Raw genomic sequence first — 24,319 nt, forward strand, 5'->3', positions numbered from 1 at the left:
ATCAAACTTCAATTCTAAGGAACAATGTCTACTATTTTTTTTTTTAAATAAGTGCATGTCCCATTTAGTGAAGTGAAAGAACCCTCCTGTCCTCAGTTTTACCAACTACGTGTGTGTCCAGAGAAGAGAGCATATCTTTTTTTAAAGATGCTTCAAAACACGTAATTCAAAAGTACTATTTCTAATGGACAGAATTTCCTAGATTTATTCTTTACTTTTCCAACTCATGACCCACAGGCTCAAACCTAAGAAAATATTTTACACACTGTCAAAGTGCATGATGGTTCCACTTAAGTTGCATGTTGTGACACGATTTTAGTCTAGATGAAAGTGAGTGCTTGAATGTTGCCCCTTTAAACAAATCACCCATTAGTCCAGCTTTTTGTTAAAACATGAACAATGTTTTTCCAAATTTACCGCATAGCACGGAGTCAAAAAGAATAGATTTTTATGGTTAAGAAAGCTTTTCCCTCTGGTTCTGTGAATATTGTAAGTAATTCAGATAGACAGACTGAAGTATATACAAAACAGAACTAAGTGATGGATGGAATGCTTGAATTAATCTCAGTAACTCTTAGTTAATCAAGGCCACATTCCAGTCCATTGTTCTTTTTCAGACCATGTCAAACTCAGTTTGGACCCTGCCAAATGCAAATCAGTCTTCACCCTGCTCCATTGGGAATAGTCCAGCCCGAACTGCCATGTTTATGGAATTTTCACCAAGGGGAAGTTAGTCAAGCTTTCCATCTTAAGGGGCCAGATGTACGACCGTGGAAATAGCGCCTCACAAATTGTGAGTTTTTTGCGACTCACAATTTGCCAGGCGCTTTTTCATATGTACAGCAGTGTTTTTCACACTGTTAGCGATTCCCAATAGGGTTTTGTACATTCCCCATGCTGTTTTTGCATGCCAAACGGGTTTGCAAACCCGTTTACGCATGCAAAAATGGTTGTACATCTGGCCCAAGTTCTCTTATGACTTTTGATGCATGGAGATTGCAAGATGTTCCACCCAGATCCAGTGTATTTACATTTTTTTCTCCTGGACATTTTTTATGTCATGGTGTATTTCTGATGGTTGAGGATGAGGAATCTTTACAAACGAAGGTGTATGAACTTTTGTAGGTCGTGTGACCATAAGTTTCTGGATCCACTAACAGCCTGTTTGTCTGTCGTATTGTTTTTCTGTGCAACTTTTTAATGAAGGTTTACAAGGTGCAGCTGGTACTGCTTTTTTGCCTGTTCCTTCTATTTCTTTGGGAAGCATAAAAGTGAATCTTTTTTGAGATTCCTGTACTCTTCCCCATTTCTTGAGGATTTGACTCATAGGTTTCTACTTGCATTTTACCACTTAGCCACCATCTTGAGCATTCTTCACTGCTAGAAAAGCCTTCACCTATTGTCTTTTGTGTGTTTTCTGGCAGCACTGGTCAACATCCATGGTCTATTCATTGACCACAAATGCTCAAAAAAGACTCAACCTCTGTAGAGTGAACCAGGCCTTCTTCATCTATGTTTCCCTGGGAGTAAAGTGGGCAAATAAAGCACTTAAGGCCAGATACATCAATACACCGTTTTGGGATTCCCTTAATGCAAATCATTGTGATTCGCAATTAGGAAATCACTTTCTGTGATCTCAAAAATCACAGGGATGGTGGCAGGCTGGGGTCAGAAGACCACCATGTCTGTGATTGCTTTTAAATAAAGCATTTTTTTTTTTAAAGCAGCCCGTTTTCCTTAAAGGAAAACAAGATGCTTTACAAAATGAAAAATGTAAAGTTTTCTTAAATTTTTTTAAGAGCAGGCAGTGGTCCCACTGCCTGCTCTTAAAAATGGTTTTACAAACATTCACAAAGGGGAAGGGGACCCTTGGGTCTGCGAATCTGCCCGTACGCAAAAGTGCTTGATACATCTTTTTTTCGTTTGCAAACGGGCCGATTCTGCGAATCGGTCCATTTGCGAAGACACAAATGCTTGATGCATGTGCCCCTAAGAGCCTTGGGTAAACACGTTTGCCCTTGACCATTTCCTGTTCAATGGTAAAACCCTGAAATGAATTTCTCCTCAGCCTAGCTATTGACTGACTGATGACATAACAGATCTCAGTGTAGATAAGGGAAATGCCTTAGTCCCAGTGGGCAAATGTCGTGTAGTGATTCAAAAATGGAAACTAATTTTGTGCAGACGCTCTTCATTTTGTATATAGTATACTTCTTGTTGCTTCCCTGACTCCCTGAAAGTGCTTTAGTATTGAGCAGAACGTTCATGCAAAGTACACTATTGTCTTCCTCATATTTGTTTAGTTTACCTTATTTTGTGGGTAGCCCATCTAAATTGCCAAAATCAATAAGTGTTAGCCAAAATGTACTTTAGAAAAGCACAATTTTATCTCCATATTTTCAAACCCAATGTAAAATATTGTAGGAAGGGGGAAGGATACCCATTGCAGTTGTGTTCTAACTAACTCATACACTGGTGAATTCCTGTTGACAGTGTGTTGCTGTCCGGTGTTTTTAAGACAATCTTTCCAGACTGAGGTATTGGTAACCTTTGAGCGGATTTCTGGCTTTTTGTGCTTGAGGAAGATTCCAAAGGCAATCCAAACCCACTACCCAGAGCTCTACAGATTTAGCCTGTGTTGCCTTTGTTTTCCCCTTGACAAACCTGACGGCACAGAGCACTGTATAATCTGATCCCTTCAGGGTGCAGCATTCACTTAAAACCCTTTAACGAGAGGGGATATTGTATCGCATTGGAATGTGCTTAAGGACACTCTGCCCACATTGCTTTCTACAGGACATGTGTTCCTCATATGCAGCGTGAAAAGAAAACCAATTTGCTTTTATTTGGTACGTAAATCAAGTAAAATAAACTTGTTTTCAAAGCTTGTGTGGCTGTATTTTCCCTGAGGAATTTAGCACAGATGTACATGATGCTGTTGGTTCACTTAAAGAGTGCATTTAAGAAAGCATATTTCTCAAGACAGGATTGGGGTTACAAACCATTCTTAGGGGAGGTTAACATATTTGGCTGTAGTGGGCAGAATTGTTTGAGTTTTAGTTTGATCAGTGCATTTGACAAATCTGCATGCCTCTTACCATAGTAATTTCCATTGCCAGCTTCCACTTTCTTCCCTGGTGTTTCACCTTTACGACAACAACACAGATGAGACACTGGAGTTGCTTTTGATATTAGAGCCAATATTTGACTGTCTCTATTATTCACTAACCCGTTGTTCATAGTTTCCTTTAACAAAGAGCTTAGTAGCGTCTGCTTGGTTTACCCATTCCAGATTGTGATTGTTCACTTTTTTTTATTGATCTTTCCAAGAACTAATCTAGCTCCTTAATCTACGGTCTGGTTGGATGGAGCTCTACCCTAGCAGAAGCTTTATCACCTTATATTCTCATTATGCTAATTGTATTTCTTTAGGTGATTTTAATATTCACTTTGATGATGCCAACTGTCAGACTGCTAATTCTATTTTGGGCAGTCTCAAAGTGCTGTGACTTGACTTGATCGTTTAAGACCACACGCATGTTGCAGTGCACCTTTTGGACCCTGCTTTTACTAATTTAATTAGATCCACATGGACCCCCCACCCCCCCTTATTTGGCCACAACATATTTTGATCTGCTTTCAGATTTTCGGCTATGTCACAGAAAAAAGGCAATCCACTCAGATAGCCTGTCTGGGGAAATGGACATAGTTCAGCCAACATGATTTTAGTAGAAATTCTCTGAATAATGCTCCTAAACTGGAGGGTACCATGGATGAACGTGTGGAGTTGGTCATCTCATGCATGCTTTTGAATCTTGATTCTATCCTCCTGATATAGCACTGCCACAAAGGGAAATCTTGCTTGCCCGCAAACACCTAGAGCATATTTGGCAAAAACATTATGCACTAGGTGAGAAGTTAGAATTTAAAGAAGCAGCGAGTACTTATCATAGTGCTTGTAGATCTTCTCGTGAAGCCTACTATGCCAACAAAATTGCGACAGCTAGCAACTCTTCCAAAGAAGTCTTCCAGATAATTAAATCTATCTTAGCCCCCTCCCTTACCCCATACAGGAATCTCCATGCATTTCTCTCTCTTAAAAAGACTGCAATTAACATTTTTGTACTAAGGTATCTACTATCAACTCTATTTTGATAATAAAGCTGATGTACAATATGTCACTGTGCTCTTGGAAACTCACATTGAGAGGTTGACCAATTTTCACCCTCTTTGGTTGGAAAGGTTTCTTGCTTTATCTAAAGATATTAATCAGGTTCCCATTCTTACTTTCTTCAACCTCATAAGCTTAGCTTTGTGAGTGTAGCACTTTTTCCTACCCTCACTGATCTGCTTAATTACGCTTTGGCTCATGGAGTGGTACCTATATTATTGAAGCATGCGGTAGTGCTTGCTTTGATTAAAAAATTAATGATAATTAAAGCTAACCTGGAGCATACTGATTGGGTTCATTGTCGCCCTATCTCCCTCCTCCTCCTATTTTACACGATGGTTCTTGAGAAGCATGTTAACCATCAGTTTTCTACTTTCTTGGAGACCCATGAGATACTGCTTCTGTCTATTTATGGGTTCAGTACAGAACACAGTACTGCATCTGCACTGTTAGGTGTTACTGAAACCTTGAGACAGGAATTGGATAGAGGAGGGACAGTGGCTCTGATTTATTAGACCTCATTGCCGCTTTTGACACTGTCTCACGCGCTGTGCTTCTCAAGAGAATAGCAATGGTAGTGGTGCAAGATTTTGCTTTATGCTGGCAGGAATCTTTTCTGTCAGGCTGCACATTCCAGGTTATTTTTATACCCTTTAAATCAGTAATGTATAATTTGCCTCATGGAGCGCCGCAGTGTTCAGCACTGAATCCTACACTTTTTAATATTTATGTCTAGCCCCTTGCTAAAATAATGGAAACATTTGGTTTATCCATATATTCGTATGCGGCCGACACAGATTATTATTTACTGCAACAGATGACAGGACCGCCCTTAATCTGACTGTCTGCCTTCAAGAAGTGGCGGAGTGGATGCGACTTAATTGTTTGAGACTGAATGGCAGTAAAACTGAGATGCTTATTCTAGTCACCCAACCCCACTTGCAGGGTTCACCTGTTGGCCATAAATGCTGGGCCTTAGTTCCACTCCCAATTAGTCAATTAAGGACCTAGGTTTCTGGTTAGATAGCAAACTTACTATAGAGCAACAGATTACAAAAGTAGCTGCATACTGTTTTGGACTATTACAATTCTTGAGAAAGATCATGTGGTATTTACCTTCTAGAATGCAAAAAAACGTAGTGCAACCTTCATAATTTCAAGACAAGACTATGGCACTGTATTATATTTGGGGGTCTCGGCTTAGGCGATTGCAGACTGTGCACAATGCGGCAGCTCGTCTGCTTTGTCACATCCCACATGCTGAATCAGTTTAAAAACATCTACATAACTTACTCTGGCTCCCAATTGCCAAACATATCAAGTTCAAGACGTTATGCTAAATTTTGAAAGCATGGAATCAATGGGCTCTGCACATGAATGCGCTTTCATACATGCGTATATCATCAGGTGATCTTTATACTCCGGAAACACTAATTTAGCCTCTATTTCAAGATTCAAAAGGGCTAGACAGGGTGGCCTTTCTTTTGCTTACTTAGGTTCTAAGCTATGGATTAGGTTACCTGTTAAATTGCGATTATGCAACTCTTATGTTTTGTTTAGGAAGCTACTTCAAATCTCGCTTTTCTGAGCTTGCTTGGGTTTTGTGGTCCTTTCCACTTTCGCTGGCAAACCCTGGTTGGGCAACCATGTGCTCTACATATCCGATTGATTGATGATTGCAAGGTAACAGGTTCTATATAAAGCTTGTCAAGTATATAAGTGTTCCTTGATGAATGTCCTGGTATCATCCTATGTGTTATCTCATTCACTAAGAAGGAAGAGATAGAGAGGACACGAGAAAGAGAGTAGTCCACTTTTTTCCTGAATCCTTCTTCAGATGTCAAGAGGGCTGTACTCTTTCTTTCTATGTGGACTGCTCAAAGTCTTTCTAGTCCTCCACCCGACTTTTTGTCACCAGAGCACTGACAAATATAAACAGGTTCCAAAATGTTTCTTTGGTTTTACATGTTTTATATTACAGTGAATTTGTGCTCACACAGCTAGACTTAAGGCAGCTACTGTGACCTGTCAGCAACACATTCTTCTGAGTGTCATCACCAAAGAAACAAAGTTGACTATGACTGAGGCTTTTTGCATTTGCACAATTGGAAATGCTATTACAAATATAGAGAAAGGAATGCTGAGATGTAGGAGTATTTACCCATAGTGAATCGTGTACTACGAGACCTATTATCCTTTATTCAAAGGAAATTAAACTCATCATGTAGTGTCTGTCTGCATGGTATGAAAAGGAACAAGGAGCAAAGAAGTCAGTGTAAAGTGTGGGGCTTGGGTGTGGCCGTGTATGCATACAGCTTCCAAAGGTTTTTTCAAAATTTGTATTGCTGTGCAGAAACTCTTCCTCTATTTTCCTTCACTAGAGAAACATTTCCCAACAAGTACAAAGGAAGGCCTTTAGGCCCAGGCGTTTTACAGTGTTTAATTATGTTCCTGCTTGCTAGTGCTGAATTGATTCAAACGTTTATGCTTAGACTGACTGTATCACTTATGCGTCTTCCATTGTATTGTGAGTTTGTTTTTGTATTTCCACTAGGATTTAGAAGAACAGAGTCGCTTGATAGCTGCTTCAAGTCGTCCAAACCAAGGGAGTGGAGAGGGACAGTTTGTAGTGCTTAGCAGTAGCCAATCCGAAGACAGTGACCTGGGTGAAGATGGCAAAAAGAAGAGAGAATCCGAAGCCTGAGTTCGCTTCCTGGAGAGATGCATGAAATCTATTGTCACAGGCTGCAGTAGGAGATGGAATAAAAGGATAGACAATACTCAAGGGGCGCAAGGAGAAGTTGATGGTCTGCTCTGTTTGAAGGAAGACTTTTTAAATGTACTCGGTTACTTGGGATGATTTTGAAGTATAATTCCTTCCAACCATCATCTTTTCTTCTCTGGTGGGATCATCAGCAAATGTGTGAGAATAACATCAGAACAAGCCACTTGTTGATCTTAAAACTGTCTTACTGGACTCTAGAGCTTGTTGCTGGTGATAAAAAAAACACTCTTGTACTGGAGTATCTACAGGACAGAAAGCAATCTAAAATGTTTTGGGCTGCTAAAAGAAGGTTTCTCTGGGACAACAAAGCAGATATTAAACTACATGCTTTTTTCAATGCTTTGATGCCGTAATAGTTTCAAAACCTTCAAAATCAGCCGAATCCTCTTCACTGGACTGCATTCTTCTAGTTTTAAACAACCAGTTTAACTTTTCACAGCACACCAAGTGACCTCTGTTCATTGATCAGATCATGCCTAATAGAAGGTTATCATGGTGGTAGCAATTTTATTTCATAGACAGTTTTGAAATATGGCTTATTTTAACACGGTTACTTTGTTAAAGTGGAAAAAGTAAAAACAATGTAGCTTAAAGGGTGTTTTTCACTTGCAAAAACAGTTCGGTTTGGTAACATTTTTAAATTGCAGTATGTAATAGTCTTTTGTTTTACCACTTGAATTTGCCTTGGACAGCAAAAGTAAAGGCTTGGTTTGCTTAATCACTTTTTCTTTCAAACACAAACTGGTGAAAGCAATCTATGCAAATTTGTTTTCACAAAATGTTTTAGTTGGGGTAGGCTTTCAAATGTAATAAATTTACACTAAGCAAATAATAACTAAAAATGTTTATGGCCATGTGAAAACCTGAAGCAGAGTTGTCGAACATTGGATCACTAATGTCTGAGCCATTTCAGATTTTCAGGATGACCCATGACTATTTAAATAATTCTTATTTAGATTCATCATTCTTACATTTATCACATGTGGGTATCAGGAACATCTGTCAGGGATTAAGCTGTTGTGGACTAGTGATGGATATCTTTGTGCTAAAATATTTGCTAATGTGACTTATTTCTATTTTAACTGAAGCTATTAATTGTTATGAGCTCAGACAATGTGGGTTTGATATGCCTGTGGGGAATGGATTATGCATCCATCTTTATGTCCATAAGACCAATTTTTAAGGTGAATGTAATTATTTTGCACTAATCATTGTAAATAGTGAAGTTTTTATCAAGCCAGGTTGGAAGACTTTGCATTGGAGTGTCCTATGTTGCCATGCCACATATACTTATTGCACAATATTGGTCTTTCAGTCTAAAGGCTGACAGGAATTTAAATATTTTATGTTCTGCCCGATGTTGTCACAGGAGTAGTGCATTCAGTTATTTTAATCAATGTGGTGTCCCTGTAGAAAATGTATTGTAGGTAGATACCAAGCATTCTGTTGTCAGACCGAGATTGACCATAGATGTATAATTTAGGAGTAATCAACTGTTGAGCTTGGGAAGTCAGTAACATGGGGTCACCTGCCATTTATTTGAGGGATTTTTTTGCAATTTTGAAATCAGCGATGGTTTGAAAGTACTGAATTATAACTTTCTGAATCAAAATACCGTAATAACTTTAAGAAACATGGAACACCTGTCTCATCTTACTAGTAGAGACAACATATTGTTTAATGAGCTAAGCAAATTGTTTGTTTCTAGAGTAATAAAGGGTATAATGTTTCCAGTGCCAGGTCATGTACCTCAAATGTCTTTTCCATGACTAGGAATTGATAGCTATACAGAGTTGTGGGAGAAATGGAAGGACATCACAGTTTTGGATTATAGCAAACTATTTGTGAAGTCTCCAATATTAACACCAAAGGGTATTTGTGAAAAAGGCTGATCAAAGTTTCGTTATTGTAATTATAATTGCAGTCCTATAAATCCCTAACCTTTTTCCCGAAATTAATAAGAGCTTTTAAAGTTCAATTAAGTTATGCTATAACAAAATATAAATAATCTTACCACTGTATTTTCAGCTGCACAATTGACAAAGCCTTTCATAAATACAGTATGGTTTTAGGTCAGCTTGCAAAATTATTTTCAGCATTATGTGGTCCTATTTGCCTATAGTGTATTTTGTTTATTTTAAAAAAGGACATAATTATATATAATGTTTGTGAAATCATCCTCAACCTTTTATGCACACAGTGAACCATGGGAAAACTTTTCTAATTTTGATCCATTGATTAGTCTCAATATAAAATGTAGATCGGTTATTCTTGGCGATTGAATGCTAGCATTTGCTTGCCTCAGTTCATGTAACCACAGTCTCTTCAGCCAATTCTGTGCCATTTACATTGTTCCTTTGCATATGTAGCCATTTGTAACTTCACATCAACAGTGATCTTTGTTGGAACTTTTTTCATGCTACATGTTTCTCCAATACTTTATTTAGCATTACAGGCTACTTGATCGGTCATTATAGGAGGTAGTTAATAATTGTAACCTAAAATGAGGAATATCATTGATCAGCAATGCAGACCTCTTCAAAGTTCTATAAGATGTTTATTACAAAGCACAGTAAAGAAAAGAAATACTCTTCACATTCAGTTAGGAAGTACTGCTGACACTGTGATCCTCAGTTGATCCATACAACAACAACAATTTTAATTATTTTTATTTAATTGGTAACTTAGGTAAATACAATGAAGGAAAAACGTCAGAGCAACCTCTGCCTTTATAATAGCAACGATTTGTAGTTAGGTTTAGTGTTTGCATTCCAAGAGCACTCTGTGGATATGAATAGCAAAGACATACTAAACTTTCCAACCTATTTCTAAGAAAGTACTAAATAGAGTAGCACATGTTGATAGTTCACAACATATCCGTTCAGCTCTTTCTTGGAAAAAAACATTTGTATCCACTACATTTGTGGTACAATTCCTCTTATAAATAGATGTGAATGTTATACTTGGCTATAGGAAGAGCTGTGATTTTGTTTGAATCATTGAACTAATCATATATTGGTAATTTCCCATCTGTGTCTTTCACTTTGTTGTAATGTTTTCTTTGCAGTGGTCTGACCCATTGGTTCATTCTGTTCTGTAGTGAAAACCAAAGGAATGGTAGCAGTTTTCAATAAACTTCTGGCCATGTTCTTTGTTTATTCTTATTCTGCGTCTTTTTCTCCATTTTCTTTCATAGCTGCCGTTTACAGTTGATTTATATTGTATAGCCTTAGGATGTCTTGTTTATTGCCCTTTATCAAATGACCAAAATACATTTTGCGTGAAACATTATAAGTGCATTCTTCAGCACCCACCTTATTGCTACATGCTATTAATTAGAATTTTCAGGACATAATTGTTATTACCTGTTTTGCCAAATTCATTATTTACTATCAGATCCTACCACATTTGAAAGTATGCTTTCCCTATATGTTGTGGGTAATATATGTGTTTTCTGTTTTACAGGCAGTAGTTTTCTAATTTTTACATTGGTGCAATTTCAAAGACCTGTTAATCCACACATAATTGAGGTTAGAGTTACAGTTTTGTTGCATTGTAGGCTTTAAGATTGTCATCTTATGCTAGTCTGAACTACACAACAAAAATTCTTTCATCTATGCCACAATTGTAATCACTCACCTTTCATAGATTTTTTATTCTAATTGGGGTTAAAGAAGTTATTTTCATCAAGCAATTCTAAAACTACCTGTTCAGATCTGGTGCACATTGAAACTGCAACCTATGACAAAGGTATGTGTATTTGCTAATACTCAATTTCCTGTTGAAGTACCATCATGCTTTAATTACTTTTTGTTTCAGAATGTCCTGAGATGGGTGTTTAGCTTTGTATGTCACAAATGAAAACTATAACAATGTGCATTTGAGTGAATTTATAATGTTGCCAATGTTCAAACTGTGTTACTAATGTACTGCAGTGTTTGTTAATGTAAAAGTGCTGTATCCCTCACCCTGGAAACTGCTTTTATTTTTATGCAAAAGTTGCTCAGAAAATGCCTGATGATCACACTTTTAACTCTAGTAAACTTTCTAGCATTTAGATTGGCAGTACTTTGCTACTTGGTATGTAATAAATATGTTTACAGAGGCTCACTGTTAATATAAAGTCTCTTCGATGATATGGCTATTACTCTACATTCAAATCTGCATATGTTATATTAGTTTGTTAGCCGTTAGGATAGATGCTTATGTCTGATGCAGAACCATTACTCAATTTAAGTGGTTCACCTGTGTTTTAGATAACAAAGGGATGGCTAAGCTGGTCAGCCTGGAATGCTGCACGTTGTAATATTTAGGATCTTATTTTGAATAAGTTTTCTTTTATGCTCAGGATCTACATTAGGCCTTGAAACATGAGATTTTAGAATTTGGTTTTCTATGATGGTCCTTCCTACACACACATAAATATTTCTATGTTTACCATTTGAAGCACAATATTTATTTGCGATAGCGATGACCACCAACACACTGTGTACGGGGATATTGTACCAGTGACTTGATTATTCATTTAATGTTTTTTCCTGTTTGGTACTGTCAACATAAATTGATTCACAGTTTGTCAAGTTGTTCCAGCAACTATGGTGCTGACACTTTAGGAAGAAATTCTTATTAATTCAATGTGTATGTCATTGGTGAGTGACGTGTTATTTAACCAAACATTCAAGTTTCTCAGCATGTTTTTATAAAAATATGCAGTTTAAGGGTTTTGATTTGTAACTTCATTGTCAATACTACAGTTTAGTTTAGTTTATCTTTATTCGGTCAAATGGCCATTAAAGTGCACAGTAATACATACATTTACAACATATAAAAAAATTCTTGCGGATCACAATCAACATTGATATATACAATAGTAAAATGTATTGATTTGTCTGTAACAGTACGTACTTACCAGCAGATGGACGATAGTTAACTCTCTCCTTTCGCACATCAGACCTTCCCGTAAGGAGTACATTGGTAAATAACTTGTACAGTATTATAGGTTCCTTAAAGTCAATATGCAGCATATATGCGTCTGCCATGAGATGTACCGGCAATATTCCATCATGTTCCTTCATGTGGGCAGTGCAAAGCGAACAATATTGCATCATCAAACTTACAGGGTACTGAATATCACATTGGTCGTCAGACCTTACAGCCAAAAATAAATAAAAATATTAAACCTAATATCCTCCATACATTTTAACTACGAACCATAAAGTGCTGTGTGTCTCGGGACATCCGTATTCCTGTGTAAAATTCCATGGGATGGTAATCATTTAATTTTTGTTGGGCTATTCGCAATTCAGTTGATAACGGAACCTCACGTACAACCTGGGACATGAGCTTCTGGCGCCTAAACCAAAAACTCTGCAAAAATCTGCTCACAGCAAATACAATGAGAGGAGAGGTGTCAGATCTTAGTATCCTCAGAGCCACCCTGTATTGCCTGATTCCCAGTCTGCAACAAATGGGGCAAATCCATTTCTTGCGGTAAAAATAGTATTCATTACAGAAAAAAGGGATGTGTTTCACTGTCTCCAGCGCGTAGCCACAGGATGGGCATGCAGTTGTAGCTAAGTTTGCTTCCCAGACAGTAAATGACCTTAAAGGTAAGCAACCAAATCTAAAATGCACATAGAGATTTTTCACTATAGGTGGTGTGATCTAGTCATTTAAAAGCTCAAACTCTGCAAAGCGTTTAATGTTGAGGAGCTCAGTAGCCAAGCACCCCGCTGATCTATTCGTTGCATATGATTCTTCGACATATGCCCAGTACTTAACTTTCACAATGGCAACATCACTCTTACTAATGCGTTCCAGGCTATCCCACAGATGAGTCATCCCTAGCTATCTACACTAGGATTTTATATGTCGAAACCAGGGGATCCGTTTAGCATCACTTAGATTTAAAATTGCTGTATTGGCCAATCTCTGAAGTGGGCCAAATACATAGCCAGTAAGTGAGTGGTTTAATTGTCGCCACGTTCCCAATTCTCCTCAGCCCAAGGTCAAAGAACAGTGGGGTCAACAGAGTGCTATTTGGAACAGGGATCAGGGCCCTAGCGAAAGTGTTTTCGCTCACCGCTAGTTTATGCAAGTCACCATGCCCCCAGAGCAAAGCACCGTAAAGTGCAGCATTTTGTGCTTTCATTTTGTAGATCTCCAGGGCAGGAGAAATTGACCTAGACCAAGACTGCTTGTGAAAGCGCAGTATGGATTTGGACTTATAGCATAGAGTTGGTTGACTTTTGTCTATTTGGCGATCTCATCTCAGAGTTTCAGTTAATCGTACACCCAGATATTCAAATTTAGACACCCTCTCAAGTGGTTTCCCCATTATCTTTACTGTTCTACATTTCCCCTTAGTCAGAGCAAATACCGTATATATTTTGTCTTTTCCGCATTCAATTCCAAGCCCCTGGCCTCACAGAATCCCGGAATTTATCAATTAACCTCTTGAGATCCATTGGGGACCTGGATAAATTTAACAAGTTGTCAGCGAACAGCAGGATCGGTGCTTTCCTTCCCTTCAGCATTGGAGAGTCGTGTTCACAATCCTGCAGTTCATTGACCACTCCGTTTACATAGAGAGAAAATAGTGTGGGCACAAGGACACAGCCTAGGCGTACCCCTTGCCGGATAGGGATTTTAGTGGTTAATTCACGAGATCTCCTCCAGCGGACCTGTGAGTAGTTGTCCTCGTGCAACCTTGCAAGCAGAATTACAAAATGTTCCGGGGCTCCCATTTCTTTTAGAACTAGCCAAAGCATTTCCCGTGGTACCAAATCAAAGGCGGCACGAAGGTCAACAAAGTCTACGTACAGTTTTTGCTTTTTCAGTTGCACCTATTTCCAGATAAGTAGGATGAGCCTGAACACCTGATCCATGTGCTAGTTTTGGTGCGAAAGCCTGCATGATAGGACGATACAATCTCATTTTCATTCATCCAGTTTAATAATTTATCCAGGACTTGTCTGGATTTTTTTTTTTGCATATTGTCTAGCAGGCTAATCTGCCTGTAGTTCGATGGGATGCAGGTGTCACCTTTTTTGTGTATAGTTATTATTTCAGCCCTGCTCCAGGTTTCAGGTAATTCCCCCCTCTCCCCATTGGCAACTGCAATAGACTCAAGGTTTAAATAAGGGGCCAGGGCAAGTGGTTCATACTTGTACAAATCGCCCGGTATCCTATTGGGCCCGGGGGCTTTTGCTGGTTTCATCTTCTCTATAGTTCTGAGAGTGTCATCCAGGCTGAAGAGAAGTCCCTCACTACCGCCCCCTCCCCCTTATTTCATTGAATACGCAATCAGGCAAGTTATCGTTACCAACCACACAAGAGATAACTTCCTTCTTATATAGTAAGGGGAAGTGATCGACCCACTTCTCAGACTGGATAAAGTAATCCGGTGTGGTTACCCCTTCTAAGTGTGATATAATGTGCCAGAATGTTCGATTATCATTAGACCTTGCAGCATTTAGCAGATCCTGCCAATTCTTATCAGCCCAGTCACGTTTTTCTTTTTCAAGTGATGTTTTATACCTATTACGTGATTGGGCGATAGCTGTTTGTTCGCCCCCGCAAATTGCTGGTTTCAAGTTTAATTTTGCCTATTTACAATCACGGTTATGCCATACACTGTTCTTCCCCACCCTTACTTTCTTCCCAGCGGGTTGTGTTACGACTATTCCTTTCAGCTCTTCAAAAAACCCTAAATGGGCGGTTAATCCTTGGTCAGGCAACAGCTTGGCTGCGTCAAGGCTGGAGAGATGTCGTACAAACAGATCATACATTTTTGCTTGACATCCACTATCATTCTGGATTCTGGACCACAGAACACTTCTGGAGTTATTAGAAATTATGGGTTCTTGTTGCATTGTGCGACTTCCCAACACACCCCTGGAAAGGAGAGTACCAACCAAGGAAAGAAGAAGGGGATTGTAGTCACTGTCTGTCCTAGTTTTAATCATCATATGCCTCACCAAGGGCCATAATCTGACGTCCACTAGAATGTAATCAATGACACTTGAGCTACAGCCTCTTTTAAATGTGCTCTCTCTTTTCAGATCTGATCGAGTCCTGCCATTACATGCCCTTAGGCCCCTCCCTGCTACTAGCAAAACACGCTGGAAAGCTACCTTATTGTTCCATAGACATCCCATTTTATTCGTTAAGCTAGGGATTCCCCACAATTCGTCCTCATCCTCAGAGATTCAAGTAAGGTTGAGGGTTCGAACTTGGTATTAAAGTCCCCAGCTACCTATACCATAGTCTGTGGTTGGTAATTACCCACTAGCTCATCTAACATATGTAGAGTGAGTGAATCATTTCCTGAAGAGACAGACCTTACATAGGCATTGAAAATAGATACTAGTAGCCCTGACGGAAAGGTAACCTGGATCCCCATTCGGTCCTGTGAATTAATTTTTATATGTTTATGAATGCCAACTTTAGAATTTTTCACAAAGATTGCCAAACCACCACTTGCCCTCCCTGTGTTCCTTGGGCTAACTCCTCAGTGCTGTATGTGGTGAATCCGCTGATAAATTCCCTCTCGGTATCCCAAGTCTCCTGGAAAATACAAATATCGTTGTCATTTATAAGTGTGAGCCACCCGGGATCACAAAGTTTCAAATGGATCCCAGCGATGTTCCACATAATAACTGATAAGCTAGAATTTAGAGGTGAATTTCCCTCCTCAGTGTTACTATAGACCACACATTCAAAATCAATTAGGGCAACACAGTTAAAATCAGTATTGTGCACTCCGTGATTTGAATTGATTTGCGTCCCCCCGGATTGCAAATACTCAGTATCTGGATAAGTGTCTTGACTATTCCTGTTCACCTATAGTGAGGAGATAACAGCAACTTCATCCTTGTCACCATGACAAGGAGTCCCTTAGCAGCTGCCGGGGCCAGACGCAGCAGCTTTATCTGTTGATGTATTATATACTGGTAAAGTGTATGTGAACCCTATCCTAGGCTTAAGCCAATCAATTGTGCCCTCAGATGTCTTGTGATGCTTTGATGAAATGGTTCTAGTATATGCCTCACGTCAGTCCACATCCTTCAAATGGGATGTCAGTCTACCTCCCAGGAGAGCCCCAGTGATCAGATCACAACCGTGACTTCCATATTTAAACTGTATGTTTGAATTGTTAGGTGGGCAACTTCTAGCATCTAGTGCAAATAAATTGTCCCCAATCTTCCCACCTCCGTGCACCAAGGATACCATCTCGAATCGCAGATCGGCATCCTCTGACATGCCTAATCCAGTGCGTTACCTTATTAATGAGAGAATCTTCCGACTCATACATCCCATAGGTGGGTTGGGGTTTTGGAACATTTATCATAAAAATTCTGCTCACAGCAGGGTCATGCGATAGTAGATTCTTTCTATTTTGATAAGAGCTGGACCTATCATTCCACACCTCTACAGTCCCGGCAGATTTCCTTAGCCCTCTATCACCTGAAGAGTGAGCTATTTGTCCGTCCCAGCTTTGGTGAGCCAAAATAGGTTTGGTCAATCACCCAGTGATTCTCAAGTTGCTAGGATCGCTCTCACGGGGTTCACGACCAGAGTCCTTAATATTAGAAGTGGGTTGTCGATTGTGGGTCACAGGTATGCTAAGTGGGGGGAAAGAAAGTGGTGGTGCTGCCATTTGCCCAGTAGCCTGCATTGAAGTTGCCCCTAGATGAATGTTTTTGGGTGATGGAGTTCCTTAACTGTTAGTATCAGCTGACTAATGATAGGTTTTAGCTCCCTCCCCCCTCAGCCTTAAGTTCCTTTATCAATGGAATACAGTCAAAACAGGAGCAACAAGAGGCATGGGAGCAGGTGTTGGGCTGGTAACGGGAGACATAGGAGCAACTGTTGGGCTAATAGACGAACAGCTAATGCTAGGGTTCTGCGGGAATACATTATCAGTTACTTCAAGCAGAGGTAAAAAACGGGTTTTACATGGTAATTCATCATCAGATGATACATCTGTCAATGGGTTAGACCCTGAATCAAGATTCCTGCATCCAGCCATATTCGATTGTGCAGCCCTGAGGCAATTTTTAGCTTTCATAAACATAGTTGGAATTTGAGGATGGCACCGGTCTGCACCCACCAGTGTGGGAGATTCCCTCGTGGGTTCCACTTCAGGGGGGCACAGTAGAAACAGGAATCAATCAGTAGCTGTTCGCATTCACCCAAAAGGTCGTCGATTCGGTCTATTACAACTTTGCCCCCAGCTTTTTCACAACATTTCTTTTAGCTTTCTTCATTTTCACTGGCTTGTTCACGCCCTCCTCTGCCTTCCTTTTACCCATGACCCTTAAACTCAAATAGCAACCTACGTAGGGTGGCCTGATAAACAAATTAGTCGCTGGCTAACAACTGGAACAACAGTAATCAGAACTGCAGAGCTGTTCTACAATAAATCTCAGGGTTGTCAAAACTACGGTCGGTACATGTCTAGCAAAAAAGTCAAAGTCCAGACCCCTACCAGTAGTCCCACTACCTAAAACTACATATAGGCACAAAAAGGAACGCCAGAGCTGCAAACAGTAACTTGGATGTAAGATGTTAGAGAGGGGGCCCAGCCCTACCTCTTCTGGTGCTGACGAGCGCAGATGGGCCCGCCCTTGGTCCGGGCGTTGCCGCGCGCGTCCCGCACTGTGGGAACACCCAGCAGTTTTTATGGCATTGGGAGGACTGGCCATGCCTCCTGCGCCGTCGCCGCCAGAAACGCTGTGGGATCTTGTCCCACCACAGCAACCAGGAACAAGTGTGGAGGAAAGTGTAGGCGGGCCCCACCTGCCTGTAACGGTAAGCGTCCCGTGTCAGTACTACAGTTCTAATATGAATGTGTAAGGATTGGCTGTTTTTACCGTAAAATGTCTATGCACATTTTCTGTCATTCTCTCTAACTCCTCTCCAGTGACACACTGGATGTTTAATAACTAAAAATCATATAAACCAGGATGGTCGGATGTTAAGATTCATAGGTTTGTAATTCTGACTGTTCTCACTTAAATACCACACCTTCATCACTAGACTCTGTTCTTGTAGACGGGATAGTGACATTTGTTGCCTCCCACACAAAACACCCTCAATAGATTAATCTGTCCCAATGAATATCTGCCATATCTATTTTCAATGTGACTGCCAAACTTTAGAAAATCATGTTGTCTTCATAATTCTCTAAGTTATTTTAATCATCCAATTGGGTTGAGTACAAAATTATTGCTACTTTCTGTTTATGAAGACTTCAAGATGGCAGGTTGTTAGTGACAGATATATCTGGATCTGGTTTTAACTTTGGAAATTATATAAGTAGGCTCTCTTGACTTAGGTATAAATCAATAATAACAGATGTTAATTGGGATTTCTATAGCGCATTATCACCCACTGGTCTCTAAGCGCTTTGAGAGAAAACCCAACCTTGGCACCTCTGTAAAGTGTGCGCCCCGACCTGGCCTAGATTGTGCCCCAGGCTTCGTTAAAGAGAAGAGTTTTTAATTTTTTCCTAAATGAGAGGAGGGCGGGCTCCTTACGGAGTCCTGCTGGCAGCTCATTCCAGAGTTGAGGGGTTATTGTGGAGAAGGCTCTTCCCCCTTTGGAAGAGGACGAGAAACGGGGGCAGGCCAGCAAGCCAGCATCCGAGGACCGGAGGGACCGTCCTGGCGTATAATTTACCAGACGTTCCTCAATATATGCTGGGGCCTGACCATGGATGGCCTTGTGGGCTATACATAGCCCCTTGAATCTGGTTCTCTGCTTAACCGGTATCCAGTGTAGCTGCTGCAATAGGGAAGTGGCGTGAGCTCGCCTTGGGAGCCCGAAAACCAGTCTAGCAGCGTCGTTTATGACTACCTGGAGTTTTGACAATAGTTTTTCCAGGAGGCCCACTTACAGAGAATTCCCGTAATCTAAGCGAGAGATAAAACCCCACTGAAAGGGAAATAGCACTCATCATTGTAAAGATATGAACACTGATAAATATATGCACAATGCCAAACTAAAATATAATTTAAAGAAAATGAAGTGAAAGAGAATGTGTAATTCGTTATTTCTTTCTGTAGGGACTAACACAATGTGACTTTATTTTTCAAGACAGCAGTAAGAAAGACTGGTCTAAGATTAGTCTGCTTGCATTTTGTTGTTCAGTCATGTCCCTGTAGCATTTTTTTGGGTCTGATCTAATGCTTTTGTACACTGCAGGGAATTTAGGAATATTAAAATCATACTTCATCTTTTGTTTAATTTTGTCACTGGTTGGTGAAATGACAGGCTCATAGGAATCTTGGCCAATGTGTAGTGTCTCATTCAGACACAGGTTGACTAAAACCCTTTGATACATCAGACCCCTTTGCTCACAAGTCAGTATTGATAGTAGTTCAACTGCCCAACATCCCAGGCTAAAACCATTTAGTGCAAGGTGTAGTAACTGATGTAAAGTGTATTGTTACCATCTGCGTGGGACAGTGATGAAAGCTTGACTTGTACATACCAAACCAACATAACAAGAAACATTTATAGCTGCAAGGTGTCTCCTTGTCATGTGACATGTTCAGCTAATACTGTTTTTTGCCAACTCTTCAGCTGGGGTTTTTAAGTCCTGAGAATATTAATAGCAAATTCTCAAGTCCCAGAATCCATTATGATGTTGGTTAAACAGTCAGTACTGAGGAAGAATGACACCGGACATGGGGACACTTTGCAGTCATGAATCACTATGAAACAGGAGCCACACTACTTTCATATAGTCACTTTTAAAAAAAGAAGTGGAAAGCGTGCTGAAAGCATCAGGTTTTAAGTGTATTAGAATGCAGGGCAACAAATTATTCGGTGTAATTCAAAAATGTAGAATATTGCGCAAGATACTATACTCTTAGAAGGGTTTACCACACATACAATGTCATAATATTTCTTTGCTAAAACATTTGTGTTGGCATTTAGTTAATTAAATAATGCATGTTGTTACATCCATTTATGTCTGCATTGTTGAACAGACACATAAAACTAACAGCGATATATTTTCTGTTTCTTCATTTATACCCCGCCTATAATGATGAAGTGTCGGCCATGTATCGTACTTTGAATGTAGCTTTGCACCTCCTCTCATACAGCATCATAATATTTATTAAAAGAGTAGGTAAATGCCCCACTGAGCAGTATAGAGGAATTATTTTATTAGAAAACATATGAAAATAACGATTTCCTACTTTCTTTATCCACTAATATAGTCCTGTAAAGCAGACAGAGTCCAGAGAGAGTTATGATGATACTGGGCATGTGAGAGAGTCTGTAGGTATTAGCACAATTACTGAAGTATATTTGACATACTGCCAGTAAGATGAAACTAGATACTCTGCAGTACTTCTCCTGCAAATTGAATATGTATGTTATAACAATCACTGCTAAAAAGCAATGTGTTTTTTAAACACTGAAAAAGCACTGCAGCAGAGTAAGGTTCTGCACCCAGGCCAGCACACTCTGCAACTCCATACGTGGAAATTGAGCAGTTAACCGTTAACCGTGCTTGATCTCCCTCAGTGTTTGTTGGTGTTATCCTTGCTGCTCAGTGCCCATCAAGAAGTCTATTTATGCTGGCCACTGGGACAGATTCGTAGCCTGATGTGGTGTCTAGAACAGTCACAGGCCAAGCTTTTTGATGTCTTTTTTCATTTTTGGTCATGCAAGGACTTGCATTAAAGGTTATTTGTGGGCCTTTGTGGCTTATTTGTGTTTGCCGGATCAGCCATCCTTGTTTATTCACCTGTTGAGATGAGGATCTTAAAAGGTTAACAAGTTTTCACCTTAACCTTTTGTGATGCCTCAGTGGGATCTCAATTTGGTCATGATGTAACTTGTTTATCTCTGCTTTCCAAGGAGGCAATTGAGGTGTTATTGAGGCGGAGAGGGACACAGTCTGTTACTTGTGCTATTTCTTGGTCCCCAGAAATGACAGGGGGCTTGAAACTTATCATGGACCTCAGTTTACTGGATATCTTCCCGAGGAAGGACACGTTCCAGATGCTGACTTTGGCCCGGTTTCTTTCGGTCTTGAACCCCGCAGACTGGATGCTGTTTCTAAACTGACAGGGTGTGTACTTTCATGTTCCTATCCTGCACTCCCAAATACTTTACCTCTAGTGCATGGTTTTGATGGAGCATTACCAGTTTACACTTTTATTATTCTGCTTAACTCGGCCTCCTGGATATGGACCAAGGTGATGTTCATGGTGGCATCCCATCTTCGCAAGTCAAGGATACATATATTCCCATACCTCAAGGATTGGCTCCAGAAGGTATAATTTCTGCTGCTAGTCTTTTTCACTGGCAGGCGATAGCCTCCTTGCTGTTCTCCCTGGCTTGTCCATCATCAAGCACACGTCCCACCTTCAACCTCTGCAACTGCTTTCCTTCATAGGGACCATAGTGGACATGATGGCACAGAGAGTCTGGTCATTTGAGCTACGGCCTTGATCTTTCAGGCATGAGCTCTTTTTCTGGCCTGGGTGGTTTTCTTAGTTTCCTGGCCTTATGCAACTTGCTTGTGCTTTATGCTTGTGGGACAAGGGGACTCCGCAGTGGAACCTTTGCTGTAATGAGCCCAACACTGCGTACGCCTATTGGTTTAGATTTGTATCTCATACAAAGTTGGCTGAGGCTTTCAGTGGTTTATGATGGAGTTCTGCCTGACATGTGACAAACTGCTCTTCCCTCTTCTGCCGGAGCTTGTGGTTGTGTCAAACGCATCCTCTCTGGGCTGGGTAGGCCATTTGGACAGTGTGGAGATTAAAGACCTCTGCTCTTTAATAGATCAGTGGCATCATATCTAACTTTTGGAGCTGTAGTTCATTGACCTTCGATCAGGGGCTGGTATGCCCAAGTCTTGATGGACAACAGGCAGGGAGATGTGGGATCTAGTGCCATCTGTCCATAAGCACGAACCCTTTTTCTGGCATGGAGGATTCAAAGGCTTCTTGGTCTGCTGGCCTTATGCATCCTACTAGTGCTTCATGCTCGTTGGCACATATGGGCACTGCAGTGGAACCTTCGGGTGCAGTGGACCCAACACTGAGGATGATTGTTGGGTCACATTTGTAAAAGGTCTTTGATGGAGGAGGCAGTGGCAGCACGCCATCCTTTGGAGCTGTGTTATATTAGCCTTGCACTCATGCCCGTCTGCATTCCATCAGCAGGTTGTCTGGGTCCTGAGGGACTACATAACCGCCATGAGGCACTGCAACAGACAAGGCAGTGTGGGGTCCTATGGCATCTATCTAGAGGCTTTCTGCTATGGCAGTGAGTGGTCCCTCATGTGACTTCCCCCATGGTCAGTCAACTTGAAAACTCACTCAACATTGGTGAAATCACTCCGCAGGTGTCATCTTGCTGACCATAGCTTTCTGCCTCCAGAAGTAGTACAGGGACCCTCCCCCTGTTGGGGCTTGTCTGTAAATCTGTTCACTACCTCCAAGAATATGCATTCATGGTCCTTCTGCGTCTTAGTGTTTTCACTTTGAGTCCCGAGGTGACTTGTTCCACTTGGGTGGGACTCCTGCCAACTGTATGTATTCCTACCGCTACTCCTGATTCCACATGCCTGAAGAAAGTAAAGAAGGACCAAGAACAGATCATCCTGATAGCCCGTTACCTGGCACAGGGGGTCTTGTAATCCAATTTAGTGAACCAGAGCCTATGCCCATCACATTGTTTTTTCTTCGGGAGAGCGCGCTGTCCCTGCAGTGGGCCACAGTCCTGCACCCTAAACTCCACAATATCCAAGTGTGGAGATTGAGCAGATCCAACTAAGTGATGTTGAGCTGCCAACCAAAGTTGTGGATTTGCTTTTGGTAGCTCTACACCCTATCACAAAATCCACTTACTCAAGCCACAGGTCTAAGATTATGGCATGGTGCAAGGACAACACATTGAACTTCTTAAGGCTAAATTCACTCATGTTCTTATGTTTGTCTTTTCTTTGGACTGACAATGCCTTACTGTGAGCACTGTTAATAGTTACCGTTCAGCCTGTCTATGTTTAGCTAATAAGCTCTCCTTTTTCACATCACCTGTTGTGGTGTGTTTTTAAAAGGGCTTAACTGTATGATTCTGCCGTTTCTTTGTTATGCCACAGTTGGACCTTAATTTGGCTCTTACTATTTGTTGTTCACACTCTTTGAAACCATGCATAGTTGCACTCTGTGGTTGCAGACTCTTAAGACTGTGTTCCTTGTTGCAATCTCTTCCACTGAGCTTGTCAGTGAGCTGCAGGTGCTTTCAGTGCAACCAACAAAAATTATTTTCTATCCTGACAAATTGGTTTCTTTGGACTCTGGTCTCCTCTCACGTGTAGCAGTCTATCATTCTTCCATATCCATCTAGGGAAGAGCAGAGCACAGGCTGCCCTGGTTGTTTCGCAAACTGGCGCTAAGCTTCCATATTGAAAAGGCTAGGGAACACCATCTAGACCATCAACTTTCCGTTGAGTTCACCGGAGTAAAGAAAGGGAAAGCGATCCAAAACCAGACCTTGCTGAGGTGTATTGTCCTGTGTATGAAGATGTTATGCTCTGGAGAATGAGGAGCCTCCTGATTCACTCAACCTCCTGTAAGTTCCACATGAGAAGCCTCAGTCCTGTAATTTCTTGGCTCCAGAATGAGAGCAAATGCACCTGTGTAGTAACCCTCACAGGTTCAGGACCTGCTAATAGCCTTTATTTAAGCATTAAAGACTCTGCCTACAAACCATTCAAAACCAGACAGCGCATGGTAGCTCCCCCATCCTCCCAAGCAAGGCACAGTCTATGCACTGACGTTGGCTTCTAATACAACAACTAATCATCTTAAAGGTGCTTAAGTTTATAACAATAATAAAAAAAAGTGAACCATAATGTCTGTACACCAAGAGCCCATAGAGGATTGTCTAGAAGGCCTGCATCCACCTATTCACCCCCAACAGTGAATACTATTTCTATTGGGGTGATGTGGGTAGCATCATCCATCATAAGGTCTTTTATCACTTGGGTGTCCTGTTCTCAAAGAGAACTCAGCCTCCTACTAGGAGAGGAACTGTCTAGGTGAAGACAGCCGTGAAGTGGTTTTAAAATGATCTCCTATCGAGAAGATGTTTATTGAGAAAATCAATAAAAAGTATAGGGATATGGTTGAAATTAAAAACGATGCACGCTGGCCTTAATTAGTAGAGTTATCTCAGTTGTGTAACCAGAAGTCGCATTTCTATTTAGAATGTGCCTGACATGCAAAACAAGCATTTGCAATGCAATCGGTCTCACCTTTAGTACCTTATATGTATTTAGCTATGCAGCACATTAGCCTGGGTGCTGAAACATCAACTGTTCTTTA

At 40.6% G+C, this 24,319-nt stretch overlaps 1 protein-coding gene across 2 annotated transcripts in view; it reads left to right on the forward strand.

The window, feature by feature from the left end:
- Nucleotides 1-10,112, forward strand: part of APPL1 (adaptor protein, phosphotyrosine interacting with PH domain and leucine zipper 1) — a 251,911-nt gene extending 241,799 nt beyond the window's left edge. For both annotated transcript variants that reach the window (XM_085624666.1, XM_085624667.1), the window contains exon 22: nucleotides 6,726-10,112. In XM_085624666.1, coding sequence (XP_085480792.1) covers nucleotides 6,726-6,875 — 150 coding nt within the window. In that variant the 3' untranslated portion in view covers nucleotides 6,876-10,112. The remainder of the gene's footprint in view (nucleotides 1-6,725) is intronic.
- The last annotated feature ends 14,207 nt before the right edge of the window (nucleotides 10,113-24,319 follow it).

The sequence above is a fragment of the Triturus cristatus genome, chromosome 9 (assembly GCF_964204655.1).
Source record: "Triturus cristatus chromosome 9, aTriCri1.1, whole genome shotgun sequence".
NCBI lineage: Eukaryota > Metazoa > Chordata > Amphibia > Caudata > Salamandridae > Triturus > Triturus cristatus.